This window comes from Rhinoderma darwinii, chromosome 6, assembly GCF_050947455.1.
Source record: "Rhinoderma darwinii isolate aRhiDar2 chromosome 6, aRhiDar2.hap1, whole genome shotgun sequence".
NCBI classification, from domain to species: domain Eukaryota; kingdom Metazoa; phylum Chordata; class Amphibia; order Anura; family Rhinodermatidae; genus Rhinoderma; species Rhinoderma darwinii.
Window position 1 is genome coordinate 67122048 of NC_134692.1, and position 17845 is coordinate 67139892.

Genomic DNA, 17845 nt, shown 5'->3' on the forward strand with positions numbered 1-17845 from the left:
AGCAGTGGCTGCCGACGAGGCTCGTCCATGCTCCTCAAATACGGAACAACCGCACGAACCCCTAGAAGTCTCGGGTCCCTGTCGTTCCCAGATTGGATTCCATGCCAGGGCCTTGCCGGCAAGTAGTGGTGTAATGAAGGCAATCCCGGCTCCGTCCGAAGGGAATGCTCGGGCATGCAGAGTGAAATGGATATGGCATTGATTCAGAAAGCCCCTGCACGAACTTGCGTCTCCATGGAACCGAGGTGGCAATGGCAGCGAGAACCGAGGATCCGAACTGGGGCTGCCAGGAGGTATAGCAGGAGGGTCGATCGGAGGAGCTTGAATAGGAGCAGTGGAGGAAAAAGCTAGCACCCCTAGCTGCGGTGTCATGGAGTCTACTGCCACAAGGAGTTGATCCTGTCGTGCTTGCAGATCCTGAAGGTCCACCTACATGGCTTGGGAGGATGACAGAGGTGCGCCTGCGCTGTTTTTCTTTAACAGACAGTTTAAGCCGATCCACCTGCATTAGAACCTCGGGCGCAGCAGAAGAACAAGGCAAGAGGGGTAGCTGGAAGTTGGGCGCCAGTCTAGGAAGCTGTCTCTCCTGTAGAATCACTTGAGATCTCTCCCTGAGCCTTATGTCCACTCGGGTAGCCAGTAGAATCAGGTCGTCCAAGGCAGCTGGGAGATCTCTAGCAGCCAGTTCGTCATTGATCTCGGGCGATAGGCCATGCCAGAAGAATGCTACCAAGGCCTCATTGTTCCAGGACAATTCTCCTGCCAGGGTTCGGAACTGGATGGTGTATTCGCCCATGCAGGCACCCTCCTGGCGCAGGTTAATGATAGCAGTGGCTGCAGACGAGGCTTGTCCAGGCTCCTCAAATACGGACTGGAACAGCCGCACGAACCCCTGGAATTCTCGGGTCCCTGTTGTTCCTAGTTTGAATTCGCCCATGCCAGGGTCTTGCCGGCAAGTAGAGATATAATGAAGGCGATACTGGCTCCGTCCGAAGGGAATGCTCAGGCGTGTAGAGTGAAGTGGATATGGCATTGATTCAGAAACCCCCTGCACAAACTTGCATCTCCATGGAACCGAGGTGGCAATGGCAGCAAGAACCGAGAGTCCGAACTGGGGCTGCCTGGAGGTGTAGCAGGAGGGTCGATCGGAGGAGCTTGAATAGGAGCAGAGGAGGAAAAAGCTAACAGCATTAACTGCTGTGCCATGGAGTCTACTGCCACAAGGAGTTGATCCTGTCGTGTTTGCAGATCCTGCAGGTCCGCCTGCATGGCTTTGGAGGATGACAGGCCCTTGACTTGGCCAGCGTGGTCTATGGCATGAGCGTACTGTCACGGCGCGGGGTGTGGACCCACTGGGCCATACCGCATAATAGGGTAGTAGCTGGCCAACAAGGTACAAAACAATGTCTATCGTTCAGAAAGGATACCTGAGGCAATGTAGACAGTAGTGGAAGCACGACTTGGCTTTCACAGCAGGTGGCACCGTGGATGCAGCGGAAGACACAATTTGACTTTCACAGCAGGTGGCACCGTGGATGCAGCGGAAGACACGACTTGACTTTCTCAGTAGATACGATAGCATGGGATACAGGGTACAGGCAGTAGGAACGGGTAACACTGGGAACTGGAAAACACTGGGAGACCATTTGCAAGACAAACAAAGGTATACAACAATGCTCAGGCGGGGCACAATTGGGCAGAGCCCCTTTTTATAGTCCAGAAGCCATTTGGGCTAATTATAGGTTGGTGACAGCTGGACGCGTACTGGTCCTTTAAGGCCGTGCACGCGCGCGCGCACCCTGTGGGAAACAGTCTGAAGACCCGGAAGTGAGTGCCGGCATCTCACTGGAGGGAGCTGATGCCGAGAAGGCAGATGTCCATGGCCGGGTCGTCAGAGGGTAAGTCTGAACGACGGCCCCCGGCCATAGACGTTACACCCAGCCTGGTCTATACTCCCAGCCTATACCAAATGGATGGAAATTGAAAAATTATGGAAAGCCCCCATACACCCAAATTCTCTACTATGGAACGACCCATACTCTCCTCCCAATACCCTCCTATTGGGTCCCATGCTCCATACCCACGACATATGGAAGACGTGCTTCAGACTATTTCTGCTTAGTTCAACAAACTCCCCCCTGACATCGTTTCTATACAACATTCACTTTCCCGATGGCCAGACAACTCAATTATCTAGACCCAGGTTCAACAAAGGCTTATTCAATTTTGCAGATATAACTGACCACAACACCAGAAAGATACACCCTTTTGACTGGCTCCAAAACAAGTTCTCCCTGCCCGTACAGAGTAAATTCCACTACATACTGATAATGCATTACGCCAACTCCCTCTTCCGGGGTCAACCAGTATCTGTTCCTACCTTGGTCGAGAGATTGTGTAGACTAGGCACCTCCACCAAGGGTCTTATCTCTGCTATTTACCCCATCTTCCTAAACCCAACACCAGATCACACACCCGGGCACTCTTACATTCAGCAATGGGAAGGATATCTTGGAAAACCAATTTCCGCTGCAAAGTGGAAGACTATTTGGAGGATAGCTGCCAAAACTTCAGTATGCTCGATATAAAGGGAGAACCAATATAAAATGATGATGCACTGGTACCACACTGCTAAATTCCTTCACCATTTGAATCCTACAAAACCCCCTACATGCTGGAGATGTCAAACCTCCAGGGGGTCACTATTCCATATCTTCTGGACCTGTCCCAGAATATATCCCTTCTGGGACAATTTTAAACAACTAATATCCAACACCCTCCAATTAGACATACCACTAGATCCTCTATCATACTTACCGAATGTCTTCCCTTTCCCGTTAGGGACAGCCACACTGGCACTCATTCTACACATCCTAACAGCTGCCAGATGCCTCATAGCCTGCTCATGCAAACAATCTAGCCCCCCAACCCTTGCCAATTTATACTCTAGAATGAAGGATATTAGATGCTTAGAACATTTTACAGCGGTGATCTTTGACAAACTGGACAATTTCCTGAAAATTTGGAACGCATGGGATGTATTTTAAATAACATGTCTCCTGTAAATACTAACATCTCTCCTCTAAACCTCATCCCGATCAACAGGATTACCTAAGAACCCTTCAATTCCTCTCCCCTCCAACTGGGTCATGTGTCTTGTCTACCTGTCTTCTATGTTACATGTTGTGCTACTTTTTATGGGTTCAATTTCTTCTGTTACATACCACCTGATATGCTATTACTATTAACATATTGAATGTAAACTAATTATGCTGGATGGGGATGCTGGCTATCCTATGCTTATGTGACTTTCTGCATATCCTACTGGTTATAGCTGCTATAACACACCTAGTACTATCTATTGTTTATGCTTTTGTCAATGTTTTTTAAATTTTTTTTCTTTTCATTTTTCGTTCTATTTCTGCAACTGAAAAATCTCCATTCAATAATAACACAGTTGAAGAAAAAAAAAAGTCAGAAGCACATACAGGATAACTGCTTACGCATTTCAAGCTTACATGCTTTTAGTTACAGCATGCTATGATTGAGAGCATGTAAGCGCGAAACAGATAAACAGTTATCCTGTATGTGCTTTTGACTTTTTGAAACTAAACTCCTGATTTTATGGAGGAACGTAGTGCTGGATGTATTTTTAAAACTTGCATTCTATACACTAGCATGTGAATTACAAACAAATTCAGGTTTCTGCCGCAGCTGCTTACTGGCATCTCTGCGCTTTATGTATACCAACAATAAAAGATGCAGTGTAAAAATAGCAATTACTTAGCTGCTTTTGTCTCCCTGCAGGTTCGTGAAGAATGACACGTTTGATAAATAAATGTAGGTGGCTAAAAAGAATAAAAGGTGGAGGTGCTGGTGGTCGACCATGATACTCTTCTATTAAATCATGTCTTTGAAATTTCCAGATCTGATCAGTATGTTCTTGGACCTGTTGAAAAGTATAACTAAGAAAAAAATATATTACTGTAAACAAAAATAATTTGAATAAAGAACTATTCTATACACATTCAGCTATTCGAATGGACATTAGAGGATATGGACAGATTATGCACAACAACTATAAAGCAACAAAAAGCAAGCTGTAGTAGAGCAACATATTTTGCAACTATTTTTTGCAGTTTCTCAACCAATTTTGTTTGTTGCTCCAGTGCATCTAAAATATTTTTTTTTAAATTAATTTGCAAATAGTCTTGATTAAAAAATATATCTTTACCTGGTGTCTGTAGTTTCTAAGCGGACCTATGTTTCTCTATGGTTACCATCTACAAACAAATACTGTGTAGTCTGATACGGCAGTTATATTCCTTTTTACCTCTCTCCTGCTTCTTGCTATAACTCACTGAATGCATTATATATTGGTTAGGAAAAAAATAAATCTAACGCACGCTGCGGAATCAAATCAAAAAATGCACCCAACTTTTAAGACTGAACTTTGGAGATGTTTACAACAAATATGGAAGCAGTATTTTGTTAGTTTGAAAAACTGAAAGCAAGTCTCCCACAATAAGGATCCCGCTCGTTTAACCCGTTAAATGCTGAGGATCAATAGCGACCGCAGCATTTAAATCGTTAGAAAGAGGGGGGCGACCCACTCTAGCAGCTCATCGCACCCCCTGCCCTTGCATTGTGGCGATGGTTGCTATGTCCTAGGTCCGCCATCTTTATGCTCCTACTAAGCCCTGCCAGAAAGCCTGTCAGAAAGACGATATACTGTAATACATTAGTATTGCAGTATATCGTGCAAGCGATCCAACAATCGCTGATTGAAGTCCCCTAGGGGGACTAATAAAAAGAAGTTAAAGTTTGTAAAATAAAGGGTTTTTTTTTACGTAAAAAAATTTTTCAAATGAAAAGTAAAAAAAAAAAGCTTTTCCCATTTCCCCCCTAGAGCATAGTAAAAAAATAAATAAACATAATTGGTATCACCGCATCCATAAAAGTCTGAACTATTACAATATATCATTTTTTAACCCGCACGGTGTATGCAGTAAAAACAAAAATTTAAAACGCCAGAATCGCTATTTTTTGGTCACCTCATCTCCAACAAAAAATGGAATAAAAAGTGATCAAAACGTTGCATGTACCCCAAAATAGTATCATTAAAACCTACAGCTCATCCCGCAAAAAATAAACCCTCATACCACTTAATCGACCGAAAAATAAAAAAGTTATGTCTCTCCGAATTTGGCGACAAAAATAAATTTCATTTTTTACACTTAGTTTTTTACTTGTAAAATATAGAAAAAACGATATATATTTGGTATCGCCGTAATCATATTGACCCACAGAATAAAGTTAACATGCTGTTTTAATTGCACAGTGAATTCCGTAAAAACTAAGCGCAAAAAAACAATGGAGGAATCACTGTTTTTTTCATTTTCTACCCCACAAATATTTTTTTCCCATTTCCTAGTACATTATATGGCACAATAATTGGCGCTAAGAAAAACTGCAACTCATCCCGCAAAAATCAAGCCCTCATAGGACTATATAGACGGAAAAATAAAAAAAGTTATGTCTTTTGGAAAATGGGGAGGAAAAAACAAAAATGTAAATCTGAAAGTTGTTTACGACGGGAAGGGGTTAAAAACCTGGTCGTGTAAAATAAACATTAGGTCATTTATTTGACATGTAAAACGCGCCAAAAACACGCCTTATTTCCAGTCAATGGGAGTCCTAATTAAGCCAAAAAAATTGCTGAAAACGCCCACAAAATGCGTCAAAAAATGCAACTAATACGTGTAAAGAACACCAGTATTTTAAAAAGCGCTTTACAAAATGGTTTGTCATTTTTCTTTTTTAGCGTTGTGTGAATAAGGGCTTATTGTATTTATATCTTCTAGGATTAAATGTCTGACACGTTATATTAGGTTCACATAGAGTCCTTTTTGTTATGCTTTATGGGCTTGTCTATGCATGTTGACTGCCTTAGCACGGCTAATATATGTTACCTCATGGGTATTTAGTGTTTATAATTCTCTTTTTCAATTCTGTATTGACAGAATATTGATGTATTATGCTGAACGAAGCAGTCACTTGGGAGTCAGCAAAGGAAAATATACAACTGTCATGTGTATCTGTGTATCACACAATGATAAAATGATAACTGAGAGTAACTATCATGAGACACCGAGCAGTTTTCATAGGAAATAATCAAAATGCCCCTACCGGTGACCACAAAAAATATGTAGAAAGTTTGGTTATTACATAACCAAAAAGTGGTTTTGGAAGTTGATTTATCTGAATGATTTGTTTGGAGTTTTCTTACATTTTATTTATAAATGGTACAGAACTAAATATAATAGTGTGAGATGTACAACTCATCTACCTTGATACACGTATTATATGGATTAGCAGCTTTCCTTTTTTGGTATTTTTTTATTTTGGTCTAATGTAAGGAAATCATTAATAGTGCAATGCTTGGAAAAGGGTATAAAAAAGAGGTAGAAAGGGCGCTCCTCTGGGGTGATGTTGTATTTGCTTTTGAAATATCTTTTTACGGTGAAGTTGTAATCGACTCACCCTGTTTGGTTGTGCAGGATCATCAGCACAACTTAACTTAATTGCTCGTCTGGTAAACTTTCCGGTACACTGTGCAAGCCTCGGGAGCGGACCCACGGTGGATACCTCCAAGCCTGGAGTTTCCTCAACGTGGTCTTTTGATTTGTTTTCGGGATCTAAAAAAACTCCTTGTGTCGGGCGCTTCTGTGTAACAGGATTTTCGTTCACTCCAGACCCATTGTTTGATAAAAAATATTTTTTATTTTCACATGGCATGAGTGACAACTGTGAAGCATAAAAGGTTAAAATATATGTGGGCTGCAACGCGTTTCAACACCGGACTGGCGTCTTCGTAAGGCAGATAAAAAAGAGATATGCTATAGATGTATATATATATCTCCCGTATATATCTGGAGTATCTCCAAAAGGAATGTGTAAATGAAAACACAGAGGCAAAGAAGAAACAAGACACTCCATAAGGATGTTTAAAGTAAAAACACTGATTAGAACGTTCAAATTAGGACACCAAAACGAAATCATAGTACCCTGACTAGAGAGAAACGAAAAACTTTATAAAATATAGATAGAAGCCAAACAGTGTCCTTCAGTACAAAGAAACAATATGATACTCCAAAAGGAAGGTGTTAATGAAAACACCGACGGGACCTTTCACAGGAAGACACCAAAATGAAATTAAAATACCCCTGCTAGGGAGATACAAAAAACAGTTTAATATGGACATAGGAAGTACTCCTTTCAAGAAACTATATGATTATATGATTACCTGTGTGCTTTTTTACATTAACTTTTTAAATTGTTTATATAACGCATGTCTCCACCTTATACCTTTGAACCCTGACCCGCCCTTGTTGTTTTGGCGTTTTTTTCTTTGAAGTTCCATCTTAATTAGTGCAATCAGCATTACCACAAACAAACCAACATGTCTATATATATATATACATCTATAGCATATCTCTTTTTTGTCTGCCTGACGAAGACGCCGGTCCAGCGTTGAAACGCGTTGCAGCCCACATATATTTTAACCTTTTATGCTTCACAGTTGTCACTCATGCCATGTGAAAATAAAAAATATTTTTATCAAACAATGGGTCTGGAGTGAACGAAAATCCTGTTACACAGAAGCGCCCGACACAAGGAGTTTTTTTTTAGATCCCGAAAACAAATTAATAGTGCAATGAAATTTGATACTGAGAGACAATTTAGAAAATTAGTTCTAGAAAAACCCTATATTGGAAGCCAGATGCTCATTAGCAGCAAGGAACAGCTCTAGACTTCATATTATATAGGCAGGGCACAAGCTTAAACATTAAATAACTTTAATAGTTTTGATATAAATGGAATCTTATTGTAAAATATTCCTAATTGGATATTTAGTATTTCAAGTGGAACATTAATCAATTATCTACTTATTCTACAAGTTTGCTGAATCTTTGTATAGCAGGAAATGTTATTTATAGTAATTACTAGAGATGAGTGAATCAATTCTACACAAATCAAATTCGCTATGAATTTATCAAAACTTTTCGGATTTGTCCTGCACGAATCGCTAAAAATGGCGTCCGTCATTTTACTGATTAGAAGTAGACAAAAAGACAAAGTCTTCCCATAACACCTTGTAAGTACGAACGTCTTTTTCTTTTTACAGTTTGCTCTATATTGTGATCGGAATTCACTGTCCAGGGTGCTGAAAGAGTTACTGCCGATCAGTTAACTCTTTCAGCACCCTGGACAGTGACTATTTACTGACGTCGCCTAGCAACGCTGCCGTAATGCCGGGTGCACACATGTAGCCACCCGTCATTACGGGAGCTTTATACATGATTTATTATGGGCTTTCTTGAATTACAGGTTCGGTCCGCACTAGTTCGGTCCGAATCGAACTTTTTCAAGAAATTCAGCGAACCAGCCGAACCGAACTTATCATAAGTTCGCTCATCTCTACTTCTGAGTGTGTTTGGTTTTGTAAGTGAAACCTGATAGAAGGGGAATCTGAGGCTTTAAAGGAAGCACCTGAGAGGTTTGAAGCTGAACTGAAATATTTGAGAGGAGTGCTGAAAAACTCCACACTGTCTTGGCAGTGATACGTCACTATGGCACCTTGGTAAAGAAATGGAGATGACATGAGATGACAGAAATAGAGAAATTTCCTAACTAAGAAAAAAAAGCAAAATGATTAAACATTAAGAGCATAAGGTTAACAAATGTATGTATAATTATAGATCTCTATATTCTCTAAAGTTCCATACCTAGATTTAAATATGAGTGATTTATCCCACTGCACGCTGTTACTTACTTGAACATTGCAATTAGAAGATTTAATAGAAGAATGTTGGTGAAAAGCAAGTAGAGACAAAGTAAAAGAACGGTCAGCCACTGAGGAAAGATAGGCTGATGGTTCTCCTTATTTGATTCAGGACACTTCTGTTTGTTCGGATCAGTTCCATTTACAGTACACTGGTCAATATTAAAATTCACCCCTTGAAAGTACAAAAATTTGAAAAAAATGTAAGCCTTAAAACACAACCTTGTACAACTCTTTTCGCATAGTAAGAACATATGTATATGATACACTAATACTTTCAATGAAATAAAATATAAAAATTATTTTGTTTATGTAAAATATTTCAACACCATTAAGGGGAACCTGTCAGCAGATTTTAGGTCATTAAACTGATGCCATGTTGTTATTGTGCTTGCAGAAACTTATTAGACATGAAATTGACCATTTTACTATGTGTGAGAAAAAAGTTGTAACGGCATGAGCTATACGTAAAACGCTTACCTGCAGTCATTTGGGCGGTGCTGGAGGGAAGAGGTATCACATTGATCTGCTGTTATGACGCCTATTCTGCCTTGAGTGACATCCCACTCTGCAGAGCTAGCGATAACTTCATCCGCACAGCTGGTCAAGGCAGAATGTGCATGAGAACAGCCAGAATACCGTGACTCATCCCTGCCTTGATGACTTCAGGTAAGTGATTAAATATAGCCTGCACCGAGTTTCAACTTTTTCTACTCTCACAGTATGTGAGTAAAACGAAGCGGCAGAAGTGCTCGTGTGAGCGCTCAGCTGCTTAGTTTCTGTTTGGCTTTTTCCGGAAAGCCAATGTATTGGAGTACGGGCTCATAAACTTTCTATTGAGCCCATACTCCGCTACATTGCTTTCCGTAAAAAGACGAACAGAAACTAAGTGGCTGAGCACTCACACGAGTACTTCTGCTGCTTTGTTTTAGCAATTGGTGGAGATCTTAGTGCTTGTCAAAACTTCTGACATGTCACTATGACATGTCAGAAGTTTGTTGAACGTTTAGTTACCCTTTTAATGTTTTTTTATGCCTTTTTTTTCCGAAAAGTAATAAGGAAAACCCATTGGTTCTTCTTTACTTTCTGTTCCTTATCCATGTTTTGTTTAAAGGACCTAGCTTAAAAGTAACTGTCAGCAGTTTCCATGCCACATTTGATTTGGTTTGTATATAGAATATACAGACCGGCGGCTGTTTCCGCTGGTTTTGGAATAAATTCCTCCCTTTTGGGATAAATTGAAACAATGACTGAGTGCTAGGCCTTATTTCACACCAAAACTAGTTTTTTGAGTTTAATGGACACAAATCCTACAGCCATGATCAAAAACTCAGTGAAAACTGTGGAAGTAGTGAAAGTCCAGTAGAAACTGTTAATGTAGTAATGGGTGAACCAACTGCACATTAATGTATATGATTACTAAATAAGATGTTCAACTAACGCATATAAATGTTATGTGTTGGTCAATTATGGTTTGTTTCATCTTAGATATGACTTTAAATAAAGAACATCAGCTGCAGTTGAAATTTCAGGTTTTGCTCACTTGAAAGTTAACTTTAAATAAACTTTAATATTTTAGACAACTATAAAGATATATTCTAATGTCATTCTTAAATAAGACAAGGCATATACATTATCTTAGAACACACATCTATTCATTGCCACCTTATGCAAATAAAATAAGATAATTTCAATACCATCTATGTAGGAAGGAATCTGTCCAAATAATGTCATATAGGAATGGTAGACAACTCCACGGAATATCCAATCTGTCCTTATCTCATTGTGGATCAATATCGCTTGTTTTGCAACTCCAAAAGACACAACCCACACCGCCAGGAGGAAGAGGAAAAAAAAGATATCTTTCATCTGTGAAAAAAGAATTACACTTTACCTTAGTTTCATGCCTACAACAATCTGTTGTGTATGCATTATGGAAATTAGATACACTATGTACATAGATGACATGTAAAGTAGGCAAGACTGTAAACACGTTTACACAGTGCATGAAAAAATTGAGAAATCAGATTTGTGATAAAATGTAATTTCATACCTTTCAAATCAAAGAAGGTAACAAAGGATAAAAGGTAAGGCTAGTTTCACACAAACATAATTCAGGAGCATTTTCTGCCTGTATTATGGACACCCAATTTCAGGTTTTCTAAACCAGACAACCCCTTGAAATAGAACTACCAATATACATATAATTAATGCTTACCATTCTTTTGACAATTATGATTTTAGGTCCAAGTGTTTTACTTATTGTGAAAATATGCATGAGACGTAAGCAAAAAATTACAAAATCTAGAGATAAAATTATTCTTCCTGGATAAAATGTTACTGGTATTAACCTGTAAGAAACAAGATTACGCTCATGAGTTATTGTACCGAAATTCAAAATTAAATTGATGAAGTAAAAAATAGATATCTGAATAAATAAATACAGAAAAACACATTACAGTAAAAATTCCCTTTACATTTTCTTATTAGTTTGTGTAAAATTAGTATTCTGTAGTACATGACATTCTTGATTATTTAGTAATCATTAAGGATATTTTGCACAGAACATTAAACCTATATAAATGATTACATTTGCTAAATTGAGCACATTTATGTAAGATTTTCAAAAACTATAAAATCCCCATCATACACTTTTGCTGCCATGGGTTGCAAGACAATTTAAACACTTTTGACATATACAGGTAAAACTTGAATTATAAAATAAAAAAATCATATTACCATCTTACTCATATATTTTCTTAAAGTTGACAAGTGGCAAAGTGTGAAATTGCCACCAAGTACTGTACACTCATTGGCGCCTTCATGCAATTTTGTATAAAATCTTGTTTTGTAAAACATGCATAAAAATTTATGTATGTACCTAAAAAGTCTGATAAAAGCAGAGCATTAGGTGCACAAAATCTCCTAAAAATAAAAGTTCATGAAGTGTACCGTTTATACATGCACTTATGTTCACACAGGCTATTTTCAGCAGTTTTTCGGTCTGTAAACGTCCCAAAAAATGGCTGAAAATTCAGAAACAGAACGCCTCCAAACATCTGCCCATTGATTTCAATGGGAAATATGGCGTTTTGTTCTGACGGGGCGTTTTTTTACGCCTCGTTCTCCAGAAACGGCAAGTAAAAATACAGCCGCGGAAAAGAAGTGCATGTCACTTTTTGGGACCTTTTTGGAGCCATTTTTCATTGACTCTATAGAAAAAAACAGCTCCAAGAACGGCCGTAAAAAACGCTGCGAAAAACACGAGTTGCTAAAAAATACGACTGAAAATCAGGAGCTAGAAATGAGGGGAAAGGGAAGGGGATAAGGACGAGTGTGTGGTCTATTAATACATAACCTTTATTAGTATATTAAAATAAACAAATGTGATTAAGATGCCTGTGGTGCGAAGAGGTATGTGTGAAGGACCCCCAACTTCACATACCTAGGCCAATTGGATGGTATATAAATTTTTGTGAGGCTGCAAGGTGAACTGCTGTCTATATAAGTAACCTGCCTATAATGGATAGGTACATGGGGTAAATGTATCTATATGCTGTCACTTAGTGTTGCTAAAGAGTTGATATAGCTATCTCTAAAACGGGGCTGGTGTAAATGTTAAGCCCTGTATTGATCGTAGCGAAGCCCCAGCAGGATGACTAGGATGTCGCTGCTGAAAGATAGTGCTAGGTAAATGTGTGAAGCAATGTGATTGTGACTGCAAACTCTGACTGAATCAGGACAGTGTGAGCACAACTTAGCGGCTAACCCAGCTTGTAATGGAGAGCGGGTCAGCCCTGCAGGGAATCCCAGAGGGCTGTCCCCGAGCCGGGTGAACAGCCTCGGGGATATCCCTGAAGGTGAACAGGGAGACGGAACTGAGGTGAAGCGTCCCGTCTGGGAAGGAGGCAGCCGTACATTGAGTAAGCCCTGCAGGAATACCAGAGAGCTGTCCCCGAGCCGGGTGAACAGCCTCGGGGATATCCCTGGAGCTGACAGGGAGACGGAGCTGAAGTGGAGCGTCCCGTCTGGGAGGAGGCACCCGTGCGGTGAGTGAGCGTTGGGTCTCGCCCAGCTGTCTGAGCGAGTTACCGCAAGCTGACGTTCAGCTCTCACAAGATGTCGCTAGTGTACTAGCGAGGCGGCTGTCAACTCCGTACGGAGGCAGATTCAGCAGTAGGTGAGTATGAATTACAGGTTAGACATAAGGGCCAGTTTGTTGCACACAGTTTGTTCAGTCCAAATTTCCCAAAAGTTTCGTACTTGGCGAAATCCAAAACTTTTGGTTTACGCGGTGCTCGAATAGGGGTAAAATGACGGCCGGTGGCAAGCACCAGCTGCCACTTTACAGGTTAGAAAAAGGATCAGATGACCCTGGCGGGCTTCCCGATAATGCCTTGGAAGCAGTCCTCCTAAAATACACTGCAGTTATCCCTCCCTTTAGCACAACCAATCATAAAGACTATAGGTGGAAGACATTACAAATGCTAGCTTGGCGTTAAAGAGCTTGAAAGGGGTTCAATACAATCTTAGAAGACAAAAGATTCAGACACAAGTTTTCAGGGCAATAAGGGCACTTGCTATTTGTAGCAAATTTATTTGGATTAAGTCAAATTGGACGGCCAATTGGATCGAAACGGACCTGTAACGAATTTCGGGAAATGTATTAATCTGTATCCTTTCTATAAATTCTTCCCCAGGTTGCTTTTCTCAATGACTATATTTAATTTAAACACCAGAAACCATTCAGTCTGAGAATTTAATAATTTTTCATATCATTATTTGTTTTGAGCAGCTGTTTGAGAGGTTGAAAGACACATTGTATAGGCAAAAAAAACTGGCACATGAGATGCAATTTTAATACATGTTCAAACAACAATGAATGAAAAAACAAAATGTTTGTCCAACCTGCAGGTCAAACCACCAATGAAGATCAGAATAGCACAGAGATCCAGCTTATTCCAAAAGTCATTGATATACAATGAAGCTTGTTTCAACAGTCCAAACCCATCAGGGTCATATAGCACCTGTAAAAATAGACAATTTAAAGCAACACACATAGCTAGATTTGATTAGAAAATATAAGGAGGAAAGATTTGACTTAACACCTTAAGGTCCCATGCAAACACTGTGCCTGTAAACAATGTGATTGCAAGCTCGACCGGACACGGCCGGCCACGGACAGCCACCCGCATTCTCAGCCCTTGCTCACATACAAAGTATGTCCTATCTTTTGCGGTACACTTCTACTGCCCGGACACCTTCCAGTAAATAAACGGGAAGTCTCCGTGGACAATAGAAGTGAATGGGTCTGTAATTGTGATTTTGACGGACGTGTGCATGGGGCCTAACCCCTTAATGACCAGAACTGTTTGGGCCTTAATGACCAAATCATTTTCTTGCATTTTTTTCATGCTCACATTCCAAGAGCCATGACTTTTTTATTTTTTCATCAATGTAGCAGGACAAGATACATTTTTCAAAGACACCATCTTGGGGTACTCCTAATTTATTAATTTAGCTTTCATGTTTGGTCTTATTCAGTTATTCCATGGATGCATTACACAGGTATAATCTGTGAGCTATACAATTCTACTATGAAGAGACAGGGGCCTACTACATTGTTTTAAGAAAGGTATATGAGCAGAATTTCTATATTTCAAAACTGTATGATTTTCTATTCTATACCTAAATATGGCTTTTTTCACACGTGTTTTCTATTTTTACAGGAGCCGTAATGGATATGGCGGATTTGTTATGACAGATCCGTTTTCTTCCTCTATTGTCTTTAAATGCATCAGCCATGTTTAAGTCAGGTAGCAGATTTTTATGCTGGATAAAATAATACAGCATGCTATACTATTCTAACCGTCAAAAAGCAATTGAAGCCTGAGGGAAAATATCAGCAGTGTGAACAGTCTAAATAAGAAATATAAAAACCAGACTACTGCATTCACTTTGTATTTTGTTAAGGGATTAAAAAAAAAACAAACAACTATTAACACTTCCATTTTTGAAAGCATTCTTAATTTGCCGCATATTTCCACGACTGCCTAAAACTTTCGCACAGTACTGTATATTTATATGTGATGTGATATGTAAGCGATACACAACAAAATAGCAACCTGAGGAAGTACAGCACCCATATTTCCATCAGTGAAATAGTTAATTATCTTTGCCATGAGATGAAAATTATCTTTCTGGCTGGCAAAATTAATAAAATTATTATTCAGCGCAAAATATTTTCTATTGGGCTGTGTTTACACGGTCAATTTGTTTCTGAAAATTTTGCCATGATTCTGCAAAAAACACAAAAAAAAAATTGCAAATTGATCGTGACATGTGAACACAGCCTTAAACAAAAAAAAAAGAAATTCTGAATATATCAAGTACCATAGGGCACAGCTATATAATTTTATTTTTCTATTATATTTTATACCTGCAGGTTATAAATATAACTTCAGACCAGTGTTTCCCCATTACTCAAGTGCCCCAACGTGTCATCATTTGAGTATATCCCATAGAAAGACGTGTCAATTCCTGATGCACTGACAATGAATATACAGTATCACCGATGCAATTCTAAGAACATCCTGAAAACATCACCTGTTGGGGGTACGAAACACTGCTCTAGATGATGACATTTTCATTTTACAGACCATGTTCCTACTTTCTTACTGGATTGCTCAAAAATACTACTCTTGGATCAGATATTTTCAGTACTATTCTCCTTTTTACAAAAGTTGTAAACCTTTACATGACCATGTGTGCTGCCCGAGTCCCATCTGTGATCCGTGGAAAGATAGGATATGTTCTATCTTTCCATGGATCGAAGAGTTGGGTTCGATTTCAAGGGCCCAATTCACCCACTGAAGTGAATGGGTCCATGAAAACTTTCGGGTAGCACTGGGAAGCTGTGAAAAACAGCCCGAGTGGCACTTGGTCATGTGCAAGAGGACTAATATGGTTGAAAATAATATTATATGATTAAACTATATTATGTCCATACCTGCCGGATTTCCTCACAAACTAGTGAAAAGAGCCAGAAATAGATGACATGTTCCCTCCATGATGGAGTTGGTTGGAAATCAATCATTAGCACGTATGCAAATAGTAGCAGAAAGCCAAAGTATGCTAAGATATTTAGATGGAAAATGACTACTGGTGCCAAGAAGAAAGCTTGGAAACGCTCAGTAGGGGTCATACAGTTGGTCTTTTTAAGGATATTTGTGTGTGACCTATAATATAAATAATATATATTTAAAAACTGCATTTATAAAATGTATTATATACACTATTATGATTTTTAAATCTGGCTGCTTATAGTACAAAATCTGTGCCACACAGTTGCAAGATAATCTTGAATTTGTAACAGAAGCAGAAGGTTGAATAGGACTGAAGGCCATTTTACACCGGCCCATAAGCGGCCGATGCAGCGAATGCCGATCAACGAGACATCGTTGATCGGCACTCGTTTGCTCCTGTCACGCGGAGCTATGGATGGGGACAAGCAGTCGTAACTCTGATCGTTCGTCTCATACATTATCATCATGTTGGCAGCCCGTCTCCCTGTTTACACAGGGAGATGTGCTGCCAACAACGATAATATTTAACATATTTAAAACTATACGACCAGCAGATGATCGAGCGTTTGCTCGTTCATCTGCTGATCGTTCCCCTGTTTACATTGGGCAATTATTGGCAACGATCGTTCTATGAACGCTCGTCTGCCCGATAATCGTCCAGTGTAAAACCCCCTTCACTATTTATGAGCCTCCAGGAATAAGATTAACTCAAGCATGTTTTATATTAGAAGTTTTAATGGATTGTCTTCCTGAAGGTTCTCTAACATTACAATAAAGCACCTTCTAAAATGTATTTAGTTACAGAAACAGTGTTACACAGCGAGCTATACTGTTTCAGGAACTGAACTGGTGCGGGTGGCAGAGCTGGGATATCCCACAATTGTCTGAGATGGGAATACCGCTTTAGCATTTAACATTTTTAAACACATAAATATATTTATGTACCTAAACAGTTGTTGTTTCTTTACCCCTCTTTCACTCACAAAGGGTCGCATATATTATGAATTGTCGCGGTTCTGCAGAAAGTAGGACTGGTTAAGTTAATTAAAACCATGAAACTGCAGCAGTTCGCAGTACAACTGCACCTTCTAAGCAAACCCTTAAATAAAAAAATTAAGCTTTCTTTGATATCAACTCAACCTTCTGTGACAGGTCTCTAGCAGAAGACAGAAGTTACTTTTTGTTATATAGATACTTAACTTGACATTTTATTTTTCATTGTTTCAACAGGTAGCGGATCAGAAGGAAATACTTCTGTGTTGTTTTCATTCTTCATAACTTGAATTTGAATAACTTCCTCTTCATTCCTGAGATAAAATTTGTATTATTAAGTACTGATTGGTGTATCTTTTTGGTAAAATGAAAATAAAAAAACAGGTGTATACAACACCCCTGTGTTATTGAGTGTTTCTAACAAAGTCTACTGTAAGAGTAGATTAGGCCTCGTTCACATCTGCGTTGGAGGATCCGTTAAGGTTCGTTAGGGTCCGTTAGGGTCCTCCATCGCAGATCCGGTCGAGATTACCGAAGACAATAGCACAGCATTTGGAGGAGGCCCCATAGCATATATCAAAATGGTCCCCCAACTATGAAGTCGAATTTTGCCACCGCAGGACAGAAGGGTCTTTTTTTTGTTTGCTCCTCCATATCCTTTGCTTGCTAACAATGCAGTTCCTCAGGAATGTTTTTAGTAGCAAAGAGTATAGTATCAACCAGGACTGGGCATCCTCTGCAAAAGGCCCATAGCATGGTCTACCTCTATGGTATGTACGCCCTGTGGCTTTGGAAGATGTGGACTTCACAAAACAATCTTGACTGCATGTGCCTTATTGGATGTATATAGAGCAATCTTGTAACATGATCAAAGCAGTGGCGTAACCACCGCCGTAAAAGCTGTAGCGGCTGCTACGGGGCC

The 17845-nt window shown here is 39.5% G+C and overlaps 1 protein-coding gene across 1 annotated transcript in view; it reads right to left on the reverse strand.

Annotated features, from left to right (window-relative positions):
- The window catches only part of TRPM2 (transient receptor potential cation channel subfamily M member 2), a 205024-nt gene that overhangs the window by 98155 nt on the left and 89024 nt on the right, over positions 1 to 17845 (reverse strand). The window contains exons 18-24 of the mRNA XM_075829907.1: positions 17130 to 17237; positions 15855 to 16086; positions 13754 to 13872; positions 11064 to 11196; positions 10543 to 10714; positions 8837 to 9020; positions 3784 to 3965 (exon numbers count right to left, since the gene is read on the reverse strand). Coding sequence (XP_075686022.1) covers positions 3784 to 3965; positions 8837 to 9020; positions 10543 to 10714; positions 11064 to 11196; positions 13754 to 13872; positions 15855 to 16086; positions 17130 to 17237 — 1130 coding nt within the window. The remainder of the gene's footprint in view (positions 1 to 3783; positions 3966 to 8836; positions 9021 to 10542; positions 10715 to 11063; positions 11197 to 13753; positions 13873 to 15854; positions 16087 to 17129; positions 17238 to 17845) is intronic.